Here is a 23494-nt window from a genome sequence, read left to right as displayed (position 1 = left end):
AATTTGTCAAATTTTTCGCCTGTAATCTCGATTAAAAACTTATTTAATTTGTTTATTTTATTTTAGCTGATAGGGTATTGTTTGGAAATTTGTCAAATTTTTCGCCTGTAATCTCGATTAAAAACTTATTTAATTTGTTTATTTTCTAGGGTCAGGTTTATTTGGTTTGAGGACGAAGTCTTATTCGAGCTTAATTATTTTTGTTTTGTTTGGGAATCGAGACAAAACAGAAGAGGTTTCTAGTTCATTGGGCAGGAAATCTTATAACTTCCGTGCGTTCTAGTTCAAGGTTAAGTTGTTGTTTTTGTCATCTATTCTTCTTTTATTTTTTCATGTTATTGAAGATAGATATTTTTTATCATAGATGGTAAGGTTTACTAATAGTTTAAAAAAAAGTGGTAGCAGAGTATGATTTCCTTTTGGTTTATTAACACTTTAGTTATTCTCGTATAAGATCCAGCTCTTAAGTGATGAAGCATGTACCGTTTGATTTGTTTTGTTGTGCTGTGCAGTAGCATTGTTTTATTGCCGAAAGGAGAAAGACATAATTTTGATTATTGGTTTGACCTTGTAGAGATTAAGAAAAATTTATATATAAACATACAATTCAAAACATGTTTTTTTCTTTTTTTGGTACAAAAAATTATGATTGTTGTAGTTGTAGAAGATAATGAGTATTTTGATTTAAGGGTTTTATAAGAGTTATTTTGTAGGAAAAGTGATTGTGTTATGTTATAGAGATTCGTTTTGCGTGCCAGAGTTTTTTTTTTAAAACATGCGAACTTCACAAAATGTTGTGTGTGTAGAAAATTTTTTGTGGTTAAATAATAGAATAGAAACCCTTAATTTAAACGGATTTTCGCTCATAATTGTTATCCCTTATAAATACAAATCCGCAAAATATAATTGTCATAACGATTTGCAAACAAGTTTTTTTTTCTCCCAAAGTGGTTGACGTTGAAATTGTTTCATCATCTAGAATATTGTCCGTCCTACACTTTCCACCATCTGGTTGGTGATTACAAGTAATTATATCAAATTTTTTTCTGCCATACTCATAAAAAGTTAATGAATCCCACACAAAAAATTTCTCCTCTTCATAAGGACCCATTCACCTTTATGACAGTATGGTAAAAAAAAATTCTGCAACAAAAATAGAACCATTTCTTCCAATCATAAAATATTTGAACCTACGAAAATTTCAATAGGGGAATGATTGAGATGATTTTCTAATTTATTACTTCCAATACAGGCCTCTTATTTCATAGCAAACAGCTTTATTAAATAGACGACGTAAGTTCTATATGAACAAAACGAAGATAAAATGAAATCTGATATTTGGATGGCGCTGAGATGAATTTTCATAAACAAAAGAATGCAGCCACTATAATATGAAGCAAATTACAAACGGAAACAGACAAAAATCATACATCCACTAAGACGGCTAGGAGTATTCCAGGCCCTGCTTTCCTACACCCTGTTTCCTTAACCCCTATTCTGTTGGCTTTCATCCTATCCTGTATTCTTTTTTTACTTCCTATTTAATGTACAAGTTAGCCTAACTATCATGTACTTACACATAAATCAATATTGCCTAGAGCTTCTAAGGCCACTCCTGCGGCCACTACTATTTATCTTGCGCATTCCACCGGTCCAATCCTCATCGTCATCCTCCTCGTCGAAGTCCCCACCTGCCATGTGTACGGGTTTCCGAACTTTTCTCGGCGTAGGTCGCTTCCGTTTTATATTTGCAGTGTAAAGTGTATAGTCCATAGTGTCTTCCTTCAATGCATTCTTAAATTCCTGGTGCAACAAATGAGAAATAACGGCGCTATAGAAACCCTCAATCTAATCAGATGCAACAAGCTTACAAGCGTATGAAAGAAAAATAAATTCACTTCAAAACTAAAATACCTGGTATCTTTGTATTAATTCTTGCGGACTTGTAGGCAAACTTAACTGACATTCACTAATGTTAAACGCAATATTCTGTCTGGATATGACCTCTCCAGGTTTTGGGGGCTCATTTGGAGAATAAGCCTGAATAAAAATGGGAACGTACCCCAAAGAGAGGACAGTTAGATTTCTATCTCATCTTATCCTAGTCAAAAGGATATACAGTATTTAAATGCAGCTAAGTGATGATGATGCATTATGTAACTTTACCTGACATCGGGCATCATTGAGACTATACATGATTTTTAGGTGCCTCTTTAGCTTTAAAAGAAGTTGCAATGCAATCGCCGATAAACAATCAACCTGCATAAGCATCGGGAACAAAACGACTGTGAACATATGACCAGAAAAATAACAATTAAAATGTGCATATTCTACTGTTTAGGCAGTACTAGGAAAATATTTCATTTTCTTGCTTGTAGAAAGCTTTTCGTTAGCAGAAATTTTCCCATTCTTCCTCAAACAAATCAACGTTATTGGCAAAAATAATCACTGCATGTTCCAAATTACCTGAATTTTCTCCAGATCTTCTTTTGAGAAGGCAAAAGAATCTGGCAAACTTGTAGCATGCGGCTTTGCTTCTGAGCTACCATTGTTTGATAAAGGATGATCTGGCTGTTGGTGATATGTTCCATTTAAATCCACTGATCTCATGTCATTGATATTGAGCTGAGCATCAAGGTTTTGCTGAAATGTTCCATTCAAGTCCATTGACATCACATGGGTTGTAAGTGTATGCTCATCTGGCCCCTGTTGATACATTCCATTCCCTTGAGGTGTACTATGACCCTCACTTCGCAACAAGCTTGAACTCCAGGCTTTAAAGTTAGCTTCCAGCGGCCCTGCCCTCACTTGAACTATTCGATTGATAGCATAGATTAAATAAAGTGGCTCATCAGGTAAAATGAATGGCAGCAATGCAAGGACCTCGGTGCAGTATCTGTTAAAAGAAACCAAGTCAATGGTCATTCAAGAACGCACATAAAAAACTAAAAATAGAAACAGACAGTACTTACGTTAAGAAAGCTATTACTAATCTGTTCCAGCGTGGATTATCAAATTTTCGTACAATTGAGGCCATAAATTTGTTCCGTGATAACCGATTCCCTCGAATGAGCTTGTATATTCGAGAAACCCCAAGTCTTGCTTGAGTGAGGGAGGCAACCTCAGGTTTCCCTTTTCCAGAGACAGGGTTCTTAGATTGGATCTTATGGTTAACATTTTCAGAACTACCGCAAATAGATTGTATGAACATAAATGACATCTGAAGTCCATCACCCAAGCGGCTTTCAAAAAATGCAGGGTACCTGAAAGATGCTTTTATTAGCTAATACAACCAAGTTTACAAGTACTAAGTCATCCAAAACTATATTTAGGAGATTACTTCTCATTCATATTCATTAGGAGATGATGAGCCAACTTTGAATTTGATTCCAGAGGATCTGTTTCAAGTGCTATAAGGTATGGAACACAGGTGATGGGATGAACAAGACCTTGGCGCAGCACTATTTCGACAATCTGTATTATTAGCAAATCTGTTATTATAAATATGTAAGAGCAAAAGAAAACCTCATTGGTTTTACTGGAATGCATAAGTTTCCAAAGAAAATAAGCTAATCAGAAAGATAGATGATTTAATTCACATTCCAAGGGACTGATAACTAACAAGCAAGATTCACCTATAAACTCCTTTGTAAAGCATCTACCTAATTTCTCATTCCCTTTCCCTCACCCATATCAATCGAAAAGATTTGGAGGAATAGAAACAACCACCACCGAAACAATACACACACACTCTCTCTCTCTCCCCCCTGTTTATTAAATGTTTTCAGTTCTCGTTATTTTATTTTTTATTTTATTTTTACTATTTTTAGCATTTGGCTTATCTGATCCAAAATAGAAGCTAGGTTCTAACCTTCAGGGCTGTTTGGCGAACTTGATCACTGAAATCCAAACATCTGCCTAAAATATTATCCCAATACAACTGAACTATGCCCCCGCATATGTTTGTATCCCCAGCACCAGCAGCAACAGGTACACTCTGCCCAGCTCCAACTGAGTATTCAGCTACATTATCATCAGCTTTATCTGTTTCCATTTTGCTTTCAGCATCAAGAAGATACTCGAACATGTTTTGCAATGCTTGAATCTGATTACCAGAATGATTTAGTAACCACAAAGAAGCAATGTATATATCAAGACGAAATATATTACCTTAAGGCGAGCATCAGCAGTAGAAGATAATGTTCCCTCCACTATCTTTCCAATATCATTTTCCAACATATAATCAGGCCTAGCAATTAGAACAAACCCTAGTGCCTACAAGAGTTACAATCTAACATTAACAAACTCCAAGATTAAACCAAGATGAGAACAGAAATAATGAGTAGCTCTTACCTGCAACGATCGAACCTTAATGATGAAATCCTCCACCGAAAGATACTTTATAAACAAGCTGATACTCCTTCTGACATCAATAAGTTTATTACTGGAGCTTGCTAACAAACAGTTGCCATAACGAATAAGCAACCCAAGACAGAAGAGAGATCGCCCAACTTGCTGTATATAGTAGATAACTATTCACACTCCATGACACAAAAATATATTCATAATCTTCATGTCAAAGCTAAATAAATTGAATACATAAATTAATGAGATTATATTATAATCTTCATGTCCATGTAGTTTAAGAATTCAATTTTTCCATTGCCATTTTAAACAAATAAATTTCTTAGTTTCCTGTTAAAAAGTCATTTGAGATTGGAGTTTTACAATGGGCTTTTTTTATGGGGGGTTTCGGGTTTCCATGACATTGATTTAGTTACTCATCAGACGTATGGCTCCCTCATCAGACTACTTTATGTATCCTTCAGCATTGTTAGAATGCATTTGTATAAGCTGTTTATATTATAGTATCACATTGTGTAAACAGGGTCCAAGCCCATGTAATTCCTTAATATAAATATACTTCCTCGTGTAGTCTGATTTGACACATAATTACCCAAACTTCAAGTAGCGTAATGCTAGAAACTTTCTAGCCAAGGAATTTTAAGGAACAAAAGTTGAGTACTGAAATTGAATCCAATTCGTGTTAGAATACAATTTAAGACAACGCTTATAGTATCATGGCAATCAACACAAAATCTGCTTACGACTAGTGAAGCCAAATTTATGTGTTAGAAGTCATATACCATTATCCCAGGCCAAGAAATACATAAACATCTTAAACTTACATCTTCAGAAAAGGTCTCTCAAGAAGAGAGCGTCTCACTGAAAGAAACTGAGCACGAGCAAGAAAATGATGAGAAGTGATAGAAACTGAGGGAAAATGAAAGAGAGAAAAACAGAGAAAATTCTCTGAAATTTGAGTGATTTTCATTCTAACAAACTCAGTCATGAGTCTCTCCCATCAACCCTTACGTTCATTCCTCCTCCTTTCTCATTAAAAACATGGTAATTCAAAGATAAAAAAATAGAAGGAAACTGAAATGTATGGGAATTGAATCTGAGAATGGAATAAAAAGGAATATGCGGTGTTCGAGAGAACTCTACTCTCCTAAGGCTACAGCAAGGTGCTGCCTAATAACACCAAATACTCCCCCCTCCCTTGTCTTTCAGCCTTTCCTTGCTTTAAACCAGCCTAATAACAGCATTATACCCTTCTCTCCACTCAAAGGCTGCCAGCTGGACATTCTAGAATAAACTATGTAACGGACTCACTTCCTATTGTCACTCCACTGTTCATCACTCTATTCTTCCTAGTGAACACCTTTTCTCTACAATAATATTTATTTTTCTATTAAAAAATTGAAAAGAAATTCAAAATCCCTGTGCGCTGCCCCCAGCCAAAAACAAGATACTATTTAATATTAGGCCATACAAAGACATCAAAAAGTTAGAACCAATCTGACCCCAATAATAATGCCCCCTTCCCCACTAAAAGAAATACAAAGCAACAGCATGATTTCCAAATCACAATTTTTTAGATAAAGTACGTATAATCTTGTTTTTAATAAGTTGAAAGATATTGCCATGAAGTACATGCACATAAATCCCAATAACAAATACACTAGTAAAGGCAAATTTTGACATGATTTGACAAATAAACCTGCTTGTTATCAACTGCCTGGGCTTCCAAATGTTTGAAGAAGACCTGAATAAGATGCTCAACTACAGCAGCCCCTTTTCCTGCCATCTTACTCAAAGAGCAGAGGCACCTATTAAGAGAAAAGTAATAAGACCTATAAGTAGGTGAACGGGCAGGCCAACTCTCTTCTTTTAGGGGGGGAAGGGGGATTTTCCAGGCTGGAAAAATTAGAGAATTTCACATCACACAAATATATCAGCTGGTTAATTCCAGGCTGAGGCATTACAAAAGTAAAAGAACACAGCTAACTGAAGAAAAAAATGGTGAGAAATCGTAGGTACTTGATACAAGCATGGACAACTGTCAAGAATGAATGCCGGACAATCATATGTTTCAAATCTTGCTCAAGTTCCTCAACAATACTCGGAGGTAACTTCCGAAGCAAGGGCAACACAGCATCAATTATAAATATTATACTCTCAAGTAGCTGTGCAACCATGCGATTGTCAACCTGAAAACAAGCAAAAATAAGATACTGAGCACTTTTGTCATTTGTACATTATATTTTCTTGTAGGCCAATAAAATATATAAGGAGAGGAATAAAATTAAATGTCAGAAACTTTAAAATACACAATTAATAATAAATAGATCAAAACTGAAGCAGAAACAAAATTTCATAATAGGATTTTGGTTGAGCATGCATCCAAGGAAGTCAAAATCAAGATCCAACCTAGGATCGAAGAGAGAGGGAAACGCATAAATCGTGTTGATAGTAACACAGATTGTAAGAATCTACCTAAGAAATAAAATTACATTCAAACACACACATTTATATAAAATAACACAAATAAGAAAAATAACCTTCAAATCACTACTAGCAGTAGTACACACAACACAAAGAATAGAACAGCTGAATGGCATATAAGTACAGAACACCTTCGTAGAGCAGGCTGCATCACAAAAGAACCAAGCATGAAGCAAAATAGAATGAATCAGTGGTGGCTGATCAGCCAAAACAACAAGAAGCAAGGCGCAGAACCCATCAAAGTTTGAACCAGAATGTTGCAACTTGAAACTCGAAACAGGAAGGTCGGCAGCAGCACAATGGAGATGCAAAGGGCTTCAGAAAGAAAGCCATCTAAACGAAATGGGCATTTAAAACCGGGTACAAGTCGGGTTTTTCAGTTGGGTGGACATGGGTGTTTCGAAAAGGGGTTTTTTAGAATGGGAGAGATCATCTGTACACTCGATCCCAACCAAACATGTTGGGATTTTGACTAGGAAGATCCTACAATCGTGCGAACTCACTAGGAAGATCGTGTTTTGGCTACCTTGCATACATCAGTTATAAACATACAAGAGATAGTTTATATAGTAGATGTAGCATACCTATTGGAAGTCTTAAATGTGGCAATCAGGGGAAGGGGGTGGGTTTTAGTGACCTGTCCCAGCCCAGCACCCTGCCACAACATATCTTTTTACCCATATCAAAACCCTAAAAAATTGTAATTGACTGATACGGTAATTCAATTAATAGATTATATTTACATAACAAACATAATATCAAAATAAGGAAACCAATCATATTATAAATTCTAAATTCTAAATTCTAAATTTATAAGGAAACCAATATCTTTTTGAACTGTCTCTAACCACAAGGTGTGGCTCACTTGGCAAACTTAACTCCATGTGGGCGGACTGCTTGTAACCCTCTAGAAGTATCTTGTGTCTAAGGCCAAGCTAACACCTAATTGGGAATTTCGCCCCACTCCCAATATGGAGACACCTCATGGTCTTGAGACTCTTGACAAAAAGGAGGACTGCATCCAATGCAACATGGCAGTCCCTTCCTCCAATTCAAGTAAAACTACTCTAGCTCAAATTTTTTTTTTCCGCCCTGCATGGCACACATTCTGGTCTTGAGACTCTTGATAAAAAGGAGGACTGCATCCAATGCAACATGGCAGTCCCTTGCTCTAATTCAAGTAAAACTACTCTAGCTCAAATTTTTTATTTCCGCCCTGCATGGCACACATTCTTCTAGCTGTTGCTGCTTCTTATCCGTTTTAAATTAGTTGTTTGTTTCTGTTCTTTTACTCATGACAGATTGTCACCAGCTGTCCAAATCATAGTTTTAAATAGCGGGTAGCGGACAGTAGTGGCCGACCCCCAAAACGATATATCGGTATAGCGGTACTGTGAAGTCCATATTTACTTAATAATAAATTATACCACATATATAAATACTATATAAATTCTATAAGATAAGAAATCACCCAAAATAGGAGGAAATGAGGAATGGAAAATATAATACTACACATTCAAAACAAGGATTCAAGAAACATAAAGGAATCAACATATTAATTCAATGAAAGTAACTAAATTAATAACAATACAGCCAAACACATTTTTTTTAAGGCCATTCTTATTACTTCAAAAGATCAATTATCTAATATATCATTTAATATGATTTATTTTATGTGAGAGAATTCTAAATATTAATGAATAAATCAACAGTAATAATTTTGTAATTTTCTATTTTAATATAAAATATAAATTTTTAAATTATATATATATATATTATGGTAACAAATTATTTTTATGTTACATTAGAAGATCATGCAAATTATAATTTATTTATTTTTTGTAGGTTACAGGGAATAGAACACACAACCACACACTCACACACACCCTATTACACACACCCACACCACTAGGCTAGCCCTAGTGGTTTTCGCAAATTATAATTTATTTAAAGTATATAATATAAATCTTGATTATTAAAAATAAATATATTTGATTAAAATGTGAATTGGTGGATAGAAAAACAATGGGACTTGAAATTATTGTTATTATGATTATAAATAAAATAGGAAAGAGGAGAATAGGGGTAATGATGCAGTGAACTAGGAGAAGGAGCTATCAAAACTCAGTTCCCAAGAATCTGAATCGTAGCTGCAGCATCACCTACAACCTTTTTTTCTCTTGACTTCTTCCCACTATTTCCTTTTTTTAATTATGTATTTGGTGGCATTATTAAGTTTTGTCAAACCAAGCACGGACACATTACCCAAAAGATGGTAGCATAATCAATGAAGGAAAAGGAAGGTGATAATGTTACCCAAAAAAAAGCTGGCTTTTTAAATAAAATATCTATTTTACCCCTTACTTATTCTGGCCTTTTCCTATTATACCCTTAAATGATACTCAAATTTACAAAATGCTGCCACCCATGCTTTTTACGTTTCTTTTTCTCCCTGAATGTCTGTAACTTCTCTTCCTTTCCTTGTAGCGGCGCGATAGCGCCGCAAGAGCTGCCGTCCGCCACCGCCGCAACCGGCCGCTACTGACCGCTACCGGAAACCGTCGTGTCGCGGTGCAAAAATAGCGGTTGGGTGCCGCAACGCAACTGAAGTGCTATAGCGGCGCTATTTCAATCATAGGTCCAAATCAAAAGGTTTTCTATTATTTCCTTTTTGGTTTATTCTCTGCCTCGAAAATTGTGATCCTTTTTGTTGTAAATACTATTATTATTTACAACACTCCCCCTCAAGCTGAGGAATAGATATTTATCATTCCCAACTTGCTAGTAAGTTCTTGAAATCTATCATTAGGGAAACCCTTAGTCAAGACATCAGTTAGTTGACGACCAGAAAGAATATATGGAGTAGTGATCAGTCCACTTCTAGTTTCTCTTTGATGAAGTGGCGGTCAATCTCAATATGCTTGGTTCGATCGTGTTGAGGATTGTGGGCTATACAGATAGCTGACTTATAATCACAGAGTAACTTCATAGATCCTTCACATCTCACCTTGAGATCATCAAGAATGATTTTCAGCCATAATAATTCAGATACCTTGAGCCATGGCCCGAAATTCTGCCTTTGCACTTGACCTAACAACCACATTTTGCTTTTTACTTCTCCATGTTACTAAATTTCCTTAGAGAAACATACAATAGCCTGAAGTAGACCGTCGGTCGGTCGGTCAGTCACGGGTCCAGTATAATCGGCGCCTGTATAAGGAGGCGTAGTGGCCAAAGAGATCCGATTTTTATGACGAGATCAAAGATCCATTGCTGGAAAAGTGTCTGATCAAGGAAGTAAGAGCAGATCTGGAACTAGGGAGCCAAGGTGAGTCCAACCGAGGTGGTCCAAGGCAGATCGGAGTTGAAAAGGCATCAGAATAGTACTGTTCCGATAAAAAACAGAAGCGGTCTGAGCTTTTTGGGGTTGTTTGGGTTGTTTTGTTACTGGGAAACGTCTGTAGATTGATACATATGGAAAAACAGAGTCAAACAGTGGTCCTCTTGGTCCAAAAGGTCCCCGAAAATTTTTTCCGGTGGCGGCTAGAGGCAAACAAATAGGGTTCCGATCTAAAGGCGACAGTTGCGGAAGCAGAGCCTTTATGATCGAGAGCTCTGATACCAACTTGAAAAGTAGGATTGTATTATATGAAAAAAATTTGTATTACAACTGTACAAGAGCTCTCTATTTAAAAAGACTAAATGACTGAATAGGCTAAGCCCAAAGAAGATTCTAGAATACCACTCCCTATTTAAAACTGTTATGAATAGTGTTAGAATAGTGGATAGAAGTCTCACATCGTGTGTATCTCTTTGTATTTTTCATTTGGTTTGTTATATAATAGAACCAACGTTGTGTAGTTTATCACAACACGAATTTATTTCAATGTTCCTTTCATCTCTTGTTTCTCTACATGATATCAAGAGCCTAACGAGAGAAATCCTAATCCGCCTTCCCTTATTTCTCTTTTCCAAAATTTTAATATGGTAATAGAGAGATATCACCCTTCATGAAGGATTTCCGCTGCCATCGTCAATTTCCGGCATCACCGGCCACAGTCAGCCACCGTCGTCCTCCACCAGAAAAGTTTTCCAGTGACCGTTCTAATCAACAAGTATGTCAACGGACTCAAAAGGAGCCGAACTACTCAACGTTGCCAGCCCCACCATCATTGGAGTCCTCACGCGCCACTTCAGTCTCTACGCGTGGCTGCAACACGCCACCTTCCTCCAGCACATGCGACATTTACAACGCCTGTTCACCGTCAACCAAGGGCAGACAAGGTTACCCATTTGCCTCTTTCCAGATTGGCCTTTATTTCGTTCAACGGAGATCGTTTGGGCCACCCACCTTCTTAAAGTCTCCACCGTTCACATTTGCTATTCGCGTTTGATGTTTTCCACCGTTCGCGTCTGACCCAGTTGCAAATCGTCGTCGTTGCTCCCTGCCGGTTCCAAATCTGTTCGTGCACTGTCAATTGTTCGCGAGGAAGTCCGCCCCCATTCGTCAGACCTGTTTTTCAGTCGAATTTGTTCATCAAACCAGCTGCTGTTGTTCGACCTCGTTGATGTTTTCCGGCAAAGCTCCGACGCTGCTATCTTTTTTGTCATCTTCTGTCGGTCTGTTCGCAGCACCCAATTAACTGTTTGTTGTGTTTGGTGCTATTAAGTGTTTGTTGTGTTTGCAATTGGCTTGGCTTATATTCTGGCCATTTTCATCATCGTCTTCCTTCCAGTGTTGCTCGCCAACTGTTTGACGAAATGCTTGAGAGGGATCTTTTCAATTGTCTTTGCCAACGTCCGGCGTGGTCATCCAATGCTACCAACTCTTCATACTGATGGTCATTCCAGTTGATTTGTTGTGCTACCGATTTCTCCGACTTATGTTCCTTGAAACTTCATTTTAGTCTTCTTTCTTCCCGAAATGGAGTGTCCCTCCATCTTGAGGGGGAGCACCATCCATGTTGTTGATGATAATTCCAACAGCTCAGTTGTTTCTGCCGAAGTTCATTCTGGCACCGTCCAAGTTGCTGATGATCATTCCAGCACAGATGTCTTAGTCGATGTCCATCCCGGCATCGTTTCGTCAATGTTTCTCCCGACACCATGTTAGCACACTGTTGATTTTGTTTCTTCATTCAAGAGAAGATTTATTTTGATGTTATGTCGGTCTTTGTTCTTCAAGCTTGTAGCACACGATCTTTATGCTCCAACTTGAAGGGAAGTGTTATGAATAGTGTTAGAATAGTGGTGTAGAAGTCTCACATCGTGTGTATCTCTTTGTATTTTTCATTTGGTTTGTTATATAATAGAATCAATGTTGTGTAGTTTAACACAACACAAATTTATATCAATGTTCCTTTCATCTCTTGTTTCTCAACAAAAATAAAATATTATTATTTACAACACTCCCTCTCAAGCTGAGTGTTAGAGATATATAAAATCATTAATGTAACCTCACTCAATAGCTTAAACTTTTGGATTGAATTAATTCTTTTATGGTATCAGAGTCTCGGTGTCATGGTTCGATCCTCACCGCCCCCCATTTAATTAATATTTAATTAATTCTTGTGGAGTTTCTGAGCATAGGTAGACTGGGCCTGATGCATCATCCACCCTTTAAGCCCAATGGACTCTCATGTGAGGGGGCGTGTTAGAGATATGATATATAAAATCATTAATATAGCCTTACTCAATATCTTAAACTTTTGAGTTGAATTGGTTCTTTACAGTTTTTGACCGGAAGATTACAAGTTCAAGTCTAGGAAACAATCTCTTTGCAAAATTACAAGGGTAAGACTACATATCATTAACCCTCAGTCCTACCATCGCAAAGTAAAGGAGAGCCTTTGTGCATTGGAATTTTCCTTTCTCTACCACGAAAATTGTGCTTTTCTCCTAAATCCATTCTTTTTCTTTCTTGTTTTTCTTTTGTTTGCGTTTATGGAAATTTGCATCAATGTTATGACTAATAGACTTTCTTAGTATTCTTATCATTTTTTACAACAAATCTAATACTTCAATCCCATGCTTAGGTTGATCCATTAACCAGCACGAACAAACTAAAACAACCCAAAAATGGTGGGAAGGTTTGATCAATGGGCTGGGATGGGTCTGAAATTAACAAACAACCAGGCTTGAGTTGAGTTGTGGGTTTTGACACACTCAACCTTAATCATTGAGACCGGACACCATCTTCAACCAAGGTTTATAGGGAAATAAAATGATCTTTTTATCTATGAAAGGGAATTTGACTAATAGCATTGATGGTTCTCAAATTGGAAGTGCTCTAACTCTGACAAATGGTATGCAACTCCACCAAAAAATTTAAGAATCATCTACTGACTTATAGTTATTGCCCTATTTGTTAGGAAATGTGCTTGAATTGATTGAGACTTTTTTTGGTTTTCAAAGCACCCTAGGCATGGAAAAAGGGGTTTGTGTGCGCACGAGTTCGGGAGGGGGAGAAGGGAAAATATAAGTGACCTCCAACATCATCCTCACACTCTGGGGTCAGTGCCAATTAAGCTACAAGCTTGTTGGCATTAGGATTGAGACTTTGATTAATGTAAAGAATGCTTTATATTGTTATTGGCTATGACGTGTTTAGACTCCATCACACTATGTCATATGCAATGGATTTCGAAAAATATTTTAGCAAGCTATTTTATTTTTTATGTTCAACCCAATCTGCACATGTGCAAGTCAGGTTGAAGGGGAAAACAAAAAATCAAAACCCAACCCACTGCTTTCATGAGTGGGTTGGGTCCAAAACTGCTAATCCATGAACACCCCTAGCTATTGTGCACAATCTGAATTTAATCTTTCTATTCTTTTCTTTGTTTGCCTTGATGAAAAGTTGCATCACTGTTTGACTTCAGGCATATCAACAAAAAGCTAGATTTTCTTATTATTCTTATCATTTTTATGTGAACAAATCGAACACTTTCTTTTCCACACTTGGGCTGTTGGGCACAATATATTGTAAATATCAAACAAACTAAAGTAATAAATTTTCCAAACTTGAGATAGCCTTCAGAATTTTAAGGTCATAAGGTTTCTTCTCGTGGTTGTTTGATCATTTTTAATGTTATTTTACAAAATGCTGGTGTCAAAATAAAATTTCATAATGAAAAGAAACATTATCTTAGACACAATAAATAAATATATTAAAAATAAAGTTAGATTAGTATGTATTAAAAAATAATTACAAAACAATACATAATTAAAAAAACAATTATGGAGGAAACATAAAGTTGAAAATATAGGTGAATTTTCAGTGGCATATACTAGTTTTTTTTCATTAATTTGAGAACAATTATAATATGTACAAATAATTAGTATATATGCATAACCAGAATTGGTTATAGGGGATGGAGTATACGTATCAGCCCCACAGCCCAGTCAAAGTCTGAAACAACCACCCCAACAAGGACAGGACACCGCAATGCTTAGCAATTTAAATTTGCCAGCCACTATATACCCAGCACTAATTAAAGAAATACAAGAGAAATAATGACACCGTACACATATACAATTCATAGTAATACTAGAGTAAACCAATATATAAAACTTAAGATGATAGTTATAACCTGAGTCTTCAGATATGGCTGCAAAGTAACAACAAATTGGGAAGGGTTAGAGGATGGAGCACAGAGAGTTGGATCCACAAGACAAAATGCATGCAAGACAAGCACATATGGAAGTGCATGTGCTTCAACTTCATCGCTGTTCACTTCCTCAACCTGATCGTGAACATAAACTGTGTCAATTTCATATCAATGTAGCCAAGCATAAAAGTTACATGCATGAACAAAAAACTAGTGTACCTGCAATATCTTCTCCAGCAAACATTTGCACATCAACTCACAACGCTTACGCACTGCTGCAAGGGACACTGGGTTGACCCCAATGGCTTTTGCAGATTGCGGCAAAAAATCAAGCGACAAGTTGCGCTTTATTACAGTTACAAGAAGTTGATTATTGGGCATTCTTCTCAACATTTCAACAATTTGATCCGTTTTCTTAGCTACCTCAAGTGGAACAGTACTACCATCTCCGAAGACCTGAGCTTGTGAACCAGAAGGCTCCTCAAACCAGAACTCAAAAAATGTTTTGCAAACAAGGTCCTATAAAACAGAAGCATAGTAGGGAGAACATTAACTCCGAAGAGGGTGAGGACATTGATAAATAAATAAAAGATCCTATCACAGGGCTTAGCATAAAATAAGTAGACGTTTACCTCCAATGACTAATAATTTACATGGCACAATGAAACTTTACAATATAAAGAGTAAAAATGAAGCCATAAATATTACATATCATCACCAATGCTCTAAAATAAGACCATGTTGGAGAGAAAGCATGTTAATCTCCAAAGACATAAACACATCATGCTACACTTAGTGGCATAAATTATAATTGTTGACAGCTAGGTAGAAAGTATTTAAAATACTTAGTGCCTGTTTGGGAGGTCTTTTTTTTAGCTTCTCTTCTCCTTATAAGTAGAAGCTAGGCCAAATAGGATTTTAAAAAAGCTCTTATAATAAAAAGAGCTTTTTTTATAATGAAAAAAAAACCCAAAAGCTCCTAAGAGGAGATTTTTTTAAGTTGTATCAGCTTTTTTTTAATGTGTTTTTTTTTAAATGAATAGTTTTTAAGCTAAAATTTTTGTATAATCAAAAAACAACTTGTAGCTTTATTTTTAAAGCTCTTATTTTTAACTTTTAACTTAAAAAAGAGAGGTGCCAAACAGGCTCTTAGTGACATATCTTAAAGGTTCAAGCAGTAATTTTAAAATACCTGGATACTTGATTCATCATCACTAACACGTGAAATTATCTCCGTGCAAGCTCTTGTAAACCCAGAGAAGTTGGCATTTGAACTGCACATATCTCGAATAATTTTTATGGCTCGTTTTCGAACACTGACTCCAGTATCTTTGATTCTCTCCGCAATCTTCTCAAAATACTACAACAAATATTCGAGAAATATGTTTTAACAATTCATAACCCAATTTTGGTGAAAGTGAAACCAATACAAGCTACGAGCTTTAAAGCATCTCCATAACAACTACGAAGTTTATAAGGCATGACCAGTTTTGTTTCTGATCATTAAGGAAAGATTCATTGACACATACCTTAAAACCCACATCTGGATGTGAAGCAATATGCCTACCAACAAGTTCCAATGCTGCTTCTCTAACAGATATCGCAGAGTCACAAAACCTTCCTTCGACCGCTAATTGTACTCGTTTATCACCCAATACCTCTGGATCAGCCTCTACAATGATACTAACCTGCTCATTATATTAAATGAGAGACAGAATTAATTTTGTATAAAGAAACTATTATAAGCATCCCATTTTCATTAGAAAGCAAAAACTCAAAAATATTTTAAACTTACTGCTCGTAAAGCCTTGGCCCTAATAACTGGAGAGTTCTCCATCAAGCTTGCCTATAATCATAAAAAAAAAAAAATCATAAGAAAAAACAGTGAAGTGTAATTTATTTCTTTTTTACACATCAGGGAAAGGGAGAATATAAACTGACCAGAAGCATGTGAAGAATCTTATCAAACCCTCGAGAAAGTGAACTGTTTTGGCACAAAGCTAAAGTAATCTTTTTGATTGAATCCCTTGTCAACATAGAAGACACAGTACCAGAATCCCGTACTATGATTCTTGATTTCATTCTAGCAAGGTAGTAAATGGACTTCTGCTGACAATTTGGATCATCTTTGTACCACATGCAGAGATAAAACCTACACATCATACACATGCATTACCTTTGCATAAACATAACTAAATTGTCAATTAGAAGATCTGTCATGACTACAAACCAGCAAATGAAAAGATGCAGGTCATCAGTGGAGGTGACATCTTGAAGGTAATTTAAAAGCAACTGTTGAACAATTTCATGCTTAGAAACATCAGAATCATCTTTAGATGCATTGCGATTCTTTCTGACATCATCCTTGCGCTGGGAACTGCAATATGATTGTAATACAAGCAGTTGCTTACAACAGATGCATGTCTGACAGTACGAGTTCCGGCTGGAAACTTCATGTTCTTTAATGCCCAGGCAATCAGTATGAAAAAGTCTCTGGCAGCTGTGACATATGAACAAGTTTTCTACCCTTCCACCCAAACAGACACAACACGTATCTTTTGGATAATGCTTAGAAGTAGAATCCTGACTAAATAAAAATTGAACTATCCAGAACTTTTCCCGGCTACAAATAACAGCATCACGCTTCAGCCTTGCAGCAATTGTACCAAGAATATCAATCGCCATGGAGCGTGCAGAGATATCCTTAGATTGCAGCCCAGCGTTCTGAAGTAGTAGGACACACAGAACCTGAAACAACTCTCAGCGGTAAACTAATCTGATAATTTACCAAAATAATAATACATACACAAACATGGAGATGCCTGCATGAACACAAAAGCTACCTCTAGAATAGGACCTGAAGCAGGATATTCAGGTAAATTTAGAGTTGTCAGTAAATCTGTAACAAGATTCTCTATTATGGATTTCAACTCAGAAGCATCCTGAGTCTTCACACTTGCAAGTCGCTGAAGCACACGGCTCCAAAATAGACAACAGGCTTCTGTTGCGGCCTCATTGCATTTAGTTGGATAACCAACATCAACCGAGACTTCTAATACAGCATTACCGCTCGATGCTTGTCTTAAAGCATCAGGAAGGTTAGCACTACAATGAATTAACTGAATCAGCAAAGCAGTAACCATCTGGATCTGCCTTTGTTCTTCCTCGCGTATGTGATAAGCTCTTAAAGCTCGTTTTGAATATGGTAATTTCCAAAGAAGCTGAAGCATTTCATCTATCACATAAGTGCGATGGTGTGTGTATAAATAGAATATCTGTACCACCATATTGGAAAAATAACAATTATAAAAGTTAGCTGCCTAAATGAGCATGAAAGCTAACATTCACAAAGTTTTCAAGATAAAAGAAAAGTGTCAGTACCGCACTGACTAAACCAATTGCCTTCAATTGCAAAAGCTGGATATTATCAACCAAGAATGTTGTAATGCTTGTTTTTACAAGTTGTAGAACGCAACTATCTGATAACCTCTCTATTAACAACAAATCCTTGAGTAGTCCAAGAACAGTACACAACTTCTGAAGAATAGTGTTCACAGCAGTAGAGACCCTAATCAAGCAAGGACCAAAGAGAAAATAATAAGAAAAGTATATGAACAAATCTAACATAAGACACATACAAAGCCAACTTAAAGGTCTTTTAAAGTGAAAATAATAAACAGACCTGCTTGATGCTGATTTCTTCAACTTCGAAGTCTTGCTAGTACGCCGTTTCTTGCTTGCTGAACCAAATTCAGCATCATTTTCTTCATAATCATCAACTGGAAAACAAATAAAGATTGGCAGTTTCAAACCACATAGAGGAAATAATTTCTTTTCACTCTCACTCCCTTTCTTTAGTCCCTAATGGACCCTATTGTATATTTTCTGTGAACTCTATCACCCCATAGTGACCCTCAAAGAAATTACAAAGCATCATTAACTGCAGATAAACTACGGTCAGAGATGCAATTTAAAACAAAAATCTAGCATCTCCATCCTCCAAAATGAAAAATTATGAAAGGAAAAAATGTTCTATTCAACACAAAGACTAAAAAGGCTAACCTTCAACTGCAGTGTTTTCACTAGGTCTATGTAGTGCACGGTAGGATGGATCACATGCACACATCACATCCATTATTTGACGCCTGGAAAACTCCAGAATTCTCTCGATGATCTGACATGGAAAAATTACTTTCAGACATTACAGATTATAATTATTAAAAAAGTAACAGTCCATGCATGTCATGGCAAGGTAAATCACTGATTTCATACATATATAACAATACTTTTCTCCTGCTGAGGGAGATGTTATTTGTATCTTTGCGCCAAGACAGGTTCTAATGAAGTTCTTGTTATTCATAATAATAATAATAGTTTTAAACTAGCATAAAGTACACACCTCTTCTTTATAAAGTTGTTTTGGCATCTCAGTATGAGCCATCACCGCCAGCGCAGCATGAATGGACTCCAACGCAATTAAGACAGATGAGATTAATTCTGAATCTGACTGAAACACACAATTATAACAGTTATAACAACAACAAAATCAAGAATGAATTCACTATGTAAATTGTGATTTAAACTCTAAACAACAACAACAACCAAGCCTTAATACAACTAGGCGGGGTCAACTACATGGATCAAACACGCCACTGGGCTCTATGAAAAGCCAATTTTCAATAAATCCATCAACTGCAAGGCCTTTTAATGGTTTCTCCTTAAGTTTTTTTTCAGACTTCCCCAACCTCTTTAATCAAAATATCTTCCTTTTGATCCACTTTCTCACTTGAAGCCTCTGTTGATCTTCTCCTCACATGATCAAACCATCTTGGGTGAGTCGGGTTTAGAGCCATTCTTGTTGACAAAATTTGCAAGAAGCAAGAAGTGAAAAACCTTGCCCTAGTGGTGTCTGTTTCTGGAGCTTTGGTGCACTTTGGTTGGAGTGAAATGGTAACAAATTCCAGGGTGCTTTGTTCTCCTTACCACTATTAAGGATAAATTAGTTTCAGTGGTTTCTCTTTGGTGCTCTGACCATATCTCCTCAAGGGAAACTCCCCATCAGACATAGGGAGGGTTGGAGAATTTGATCGCACTGATGCATTTGTTATTGTTGTTAATATTTTCCTTTCTACTGTATTCACTATGGAGGATATTTGGTCCCCTTTTCTACTTGTTATTTTCCAATGCTTACAGAAATCGCATGATTCACCATTCGGATCTTACAATTTGTTACGATTTGCCAAGCTAGCAATTCATATTATATGATAAATCGGAGATGGCTTTAAATCGTACGATACATGCATGAATCAATGTGATTCAGCATCACCAATGCCAATCACACGATTCAACGGTTCGTTCATTTTTTTTCTTACATCAATTTTCATAAAAGAAATTGAAAAGTCAAATAATTTCATCAAAAGGAACTAAAGGAACACCAATGAATTCACCCCATTTGATTATTCCATATCTTTGTTTCCATTCTTCTGAAATACAGGCTTCACACATTAACTCACTCTATACATCCTATTTGGCTATTCCATTGCTATATTTTCATTCTTTTGAAATAGAGGCTTTACAAAGTCACTCACTCACTCTATATGCACCTTACTTGGGGACATCATTACTATGTTTTCGTTATTTTGAATAGGCTTCATGCAATCACTTTATGTGATTCAGTTATGATTTATGACTTACGATTTTAATTTTTGAGACTTATGGCTAAGTTATTTTGTCAATTTCTAGTTCCTAATTTAAAATAATTGCATTGTGTATCATCCATTATTTATATAATATATTTCAAGCTTTTCATTGTCTCTGAATCTTACAATTCAATACAATTAAAAAAGTAGCTTAGCGATTCACGATTTGAATTGTGATTTCATGACTTTCTCTCAAACAATATTTCTTGTTCTATAAAAAAATATAACAATCAGACAGCTGTCAATTACAGTTTATAGTTACGCGTATTTCAAATTAATTCAGGAACGATGATAAGAAACAAAGTCTTGAAAATAAAATAAAAAATAGCATAATGTATGAAGACTCTGAGCTTAAATATTATGAATAGGTTTGTTCATGAATGTGAACAGCTTATAACAAGGCAATGTAGACACATGAAGATGGGGAAAGAAGCCTAAGTAAAAATTCAACTCAGAGTTATCAATAGATTAGAAAGCAAGACAAAAGGGAGAAAGTAGAAGGAGCAGATTAGAAGAACAAAGGAAATATAAAAATAAAAAACTAAATAAATTTTCAAAAATTTAAAAACAAATATTTTAATTTAACAGACCAAAATGACCGCTCTGAATTTTGGCTATTGTTAAAAAAAGGCAGAACAGATTTGTCAGACCAAAAAGTTAGAAATTTTGAATTATATGACTAATATTCCTCATTGAAGAGAAAACATACTACCATAGTCAAATGGATCTATGTACTAAAGCTACTTTGATATTAAATTCCTGTTTAGTACCCAATACAAGTCAGTTTTTAATAAACTTTATTAGAAAAATTGAGGTCGTCGTATTTAAAGGCAATTAAATCAAAACAAGCCTAAAACCTCAGCATAGACTAATACAAAAAAAGAATTGAAAGGTGAACTTACGTTATCACAATCCTCAATTGACATGCCTTCTGCTCTATGTATCTGATGATCTAGAACTTTTAGTAATCTAACAAGGATTTCTACGGGAACCAAATGCAGAAGTTTCTTCTCACGTATAGACATTATTTCATTAACAAGCAATCTAAGATCTGAAAGAGGCAATGGCAACCATTCTGCTTCATCTCGATCATCACTATTAAATTCAGCTTTGCTGCACAAGTCCTCCAAAAACTCACAAAATCTTCCAATGTTGGCATCTAAAAAGATTATAAATACAAGTTATTACATATGTTAAAGCAAGTGTTTGTGCCATATGCGCACGCAAGCGCACACACATACATTGAGAGAGATACAGAGACAGAACAAATAAAATTGTTGAGAAGTAGGATAGTAGTAACCAGCCATACCAACCTTGAAGCTCAGCAGGATCGAGATCAACAGATATTACATCGCCACCTCTCTTCTTGACTTTTGATTTTTTAGAAGACAATGTAGAAATGTCCTGCCAAATCATTTGGGATATAAGCAAATGAAAATATCTAATCATCAACTGTGTATATCAAACACATGCATACATTTGTGGAAAAATTATCAAGCTGGCGACTATGGGTCACGTTATAGTCTTTTTGAGTGTGACTTGGGACAGGAAAACTTGATTCAAAGGTGTTCTTATCAGGTAAAGCAATGCCAGAGATCTGCTCCTTGACAGGACCTGAGAAACTTGACCAATACAATAAACAATAAGCAGAGCACCATTAAATTATTTAACAAAAAGCAATAAGATCCAAGGAAAACAAAACCTGTATGTGGAAAAGGTAAATAGAATTATAAAGTTTGACAAACCCAAGTTCGAGTTTTACCAAACCAGCAAGTCACACTAAACCTCTTCGAAGTTATAACTGACAGTAATTTGTCAGCATGAAATCAAACTTTAAGTATGACAGTTTCTCTTTGTAAAAAATCTTATCCTGGCCAAATTTCTGAGTGCAAAAGTCACCCTCAATAACTGTCAGATAATTGTAGCCCAATGAGAAGCTACAGCCCTAAGAGATTTGAAATAAATCCACAAAGGTGATATTTAGGGCAGAAACCAAGTACTCTGTTTACCTGCAGCGCTGCATTTGAATGCTTCGGGATTGCACCTAAGAACTTCATCATGGAGTTCTAAAGGCTCAACATAGGTATGCGGAACACTCCTGGCATCATCTCTTAAATTCCTATATACGACAAAATATATAAAATTGTATTAAATTCAATTGTAACAGTAATAATAGTAACGACATAAACAACATTGATGAAGATGACGACATCAATACGTATCCCTTTACAGAGGCGCCAAAAATTTGGATATATGGAAACAGTTGGAATGAATGGCGTTTTATTTATAGTAAATCAACACAGGGAATAATATTCTATGCGCATTAGTGTGAACTGAGTCATAAAGTAGTTATATCTTTTCTCAATCAAAATCTCTCTCGTGAAATTTTTAAAAATAAAATTAAAAAAAAATACAGTTTTCACAAACTATAGTATTAAACCATATAGCACCTATTGTACTAGCATCCAATATTTGTAAGTCCAACACTAATCTGCGGGTGACCTAAACCTTCAAACTTCCTCATGAACAGGCAATCTAAATTTATTTAAAAAAAAAAAAAAAATATATATATATATATAGCTATAAATAAGAACACAGTCAACTACATAAGTCGCAGCAAAATTCATACCAGCACCAAAAGTCACACCTCATCACATACGGCAACAGTAAATCACAGGGAAATTCAAATGCTTCTAACTTCAGGTCACAACCACAAATTTCAATTGCACGTAAAAACTAATAATAAACACCAACGAAAATCGAACCTAATTTTGCTTTTCTCTACTAATTCAGCTTCCTAGTTACTAAAATCTCAGAATGTCGAGCAAAAACCGAAGTAGAAGCTTACAAGTAAGACACATCGGTGTGCCGGAGTAGCTCGGCGATCTTACTGGACTGCGCGAGCACGTCGACGCCGTTCAAATGCATCGGCGCGTCAAAGAGGCGGAGGTCCTGATCGGAAGCACCGCAGAACACCGGAAGCGACGGCAACGGCAAGCACGAAGCAACATCAGAGTGGACGGTGTTCGACAAGCTGATGCCGCGGTGGCCGGAGGACGCCACCGCCGTGACGGCGCCGGAAGTGACTGGAAAATTCATGAATTGGTCACCGGAAGAGCATGAAGATGCAGAACGCGTCAAAATGGGGAAATCTGAGGGCGAATTGAAGGGAATTAGGGTTTATGTGAAGAAATTAGAAAGTTGAGTGTGTGTGAGAGAGTAAGAGCCCTAGAGGGATAGATTGGGAAAAGAAATTGGAAGCGAATGGCGGGGAAAAGAGTGCGTTTCGGAAAATGTTTCGAGATTCATAAGGGAAAAAGGTTTCTAAGTGGATTT

At 36.2% G+C, this 23494-nt stretch overlaps 1 protein-coding gene across 2 annotated transcripts; it reads right to left on the bottom strand.

The window, feature by feature from the left end:
- Nucleotides 1-1337: 1337 nt before the first annotated feature.
- Nucleotides 1338-23448, bottom strand: LOC133312157 (sister chromatid cohesion protein SCC2). Of its 2 annotated transcripts, none has more exons than XM_061513314.1 (28): nucleotides 23007-23448; nucleotides 22168-22277; nucleotides 21636-21772; nucleotides 21472-21562; nucleotides 21061-21317; nucleotides 18859-18966; nucleotides 18522-18633; nucleotides 18142-18238; nucleotides 17841-18027; nucleotides 17303-17734; nucleotides 16690-17207; nucleotides 16401-16611; nucleotides 16255-16305; nucleotides 15989-16147; nucleotides 15652-15819; nucleotides 14679-14978; nucleotides 14442-14594; nucleotides 6385-6554; nucleotides 6065-6173; nucleotides 4354-4515; nucleotides 4171-4275; nucleotides 3872-4105; nucleotides 3341-3474; nucleotides 2973-3263; nucleotides 2467-2896; nucleotides 2167-2259; nucleotides 1915-2040; nucleotides 1338-1803 (listed from the first exon to the last, which is right to left on the bottom strand). In XM_061513314.1, the coding sequence occupies exons 1-28, from the start codon at nucleotides 23255-23257 to the stop codon at nucleotides 1585-1587; spliced, it is 5415 nt and encodes a 1804-aa protein (XP_061369298.1). In that variant the 5' UTR covers nucleotides 23258-23448; the 3' UTR covers nucleotides 1338-1584. The 2 variants fall into 2 exon arrangements, with proteins under 2 accessions (XP_061369298.1, XP_061369299.1); XM_061513315.1 differs by having other exon boundaries at nucleotides 21636-21780; nucleotides 23007-23114.
- Between the last annotated feature and the right edge of the window lie 46 nt (nucleotides 23449-23494).

This window comes from Gastrolobium bilobum, unplaced genomic scaffold (genome assembly GCF_033153095.1).
Source record: "Gastrolobium bilobum isolate Gb01-03AN ecotype WA unplaced genomic scaffold, APGP_CSIRO_Gbil_v1 utg7613, whole genome shotgun sequence".
In the NCBI taxonomy this organism is placed as follows: Eukaryota; Viridiplantae; Streptophyta; class Magnoliopsida; order Fabales; family Fabaceae; genus Gastrolobium; species Gastrolobium bilobum.
This window is presented reverse-complemented; position numbering and strand designations above follow the sequence as displayed.

Coding starts and splice junctions, on each gene's coding strand:
- LOC133312157 (XM_061513314.1), bottom strand. CDS start 23,257: ATGAATTTTCCAGTCACTTCCGGCGCCGTCACGGCGGTGGCGTCCTCC. Junction 18,028..18,141: donor AAGAAATCAGCATCAAGCAG/GTCTGTTTATTA, acceptor TTGCTTGATTAG/GGTCTCTACTGCTGTGAACA. Junction 17,208..17,302: donor CTTCAGGTCCTATTCTAGAG/GTAGCTTTTGTG, acceptor GAGTTGTTTCAG/GTTCTGTGTGTCCTACTACT.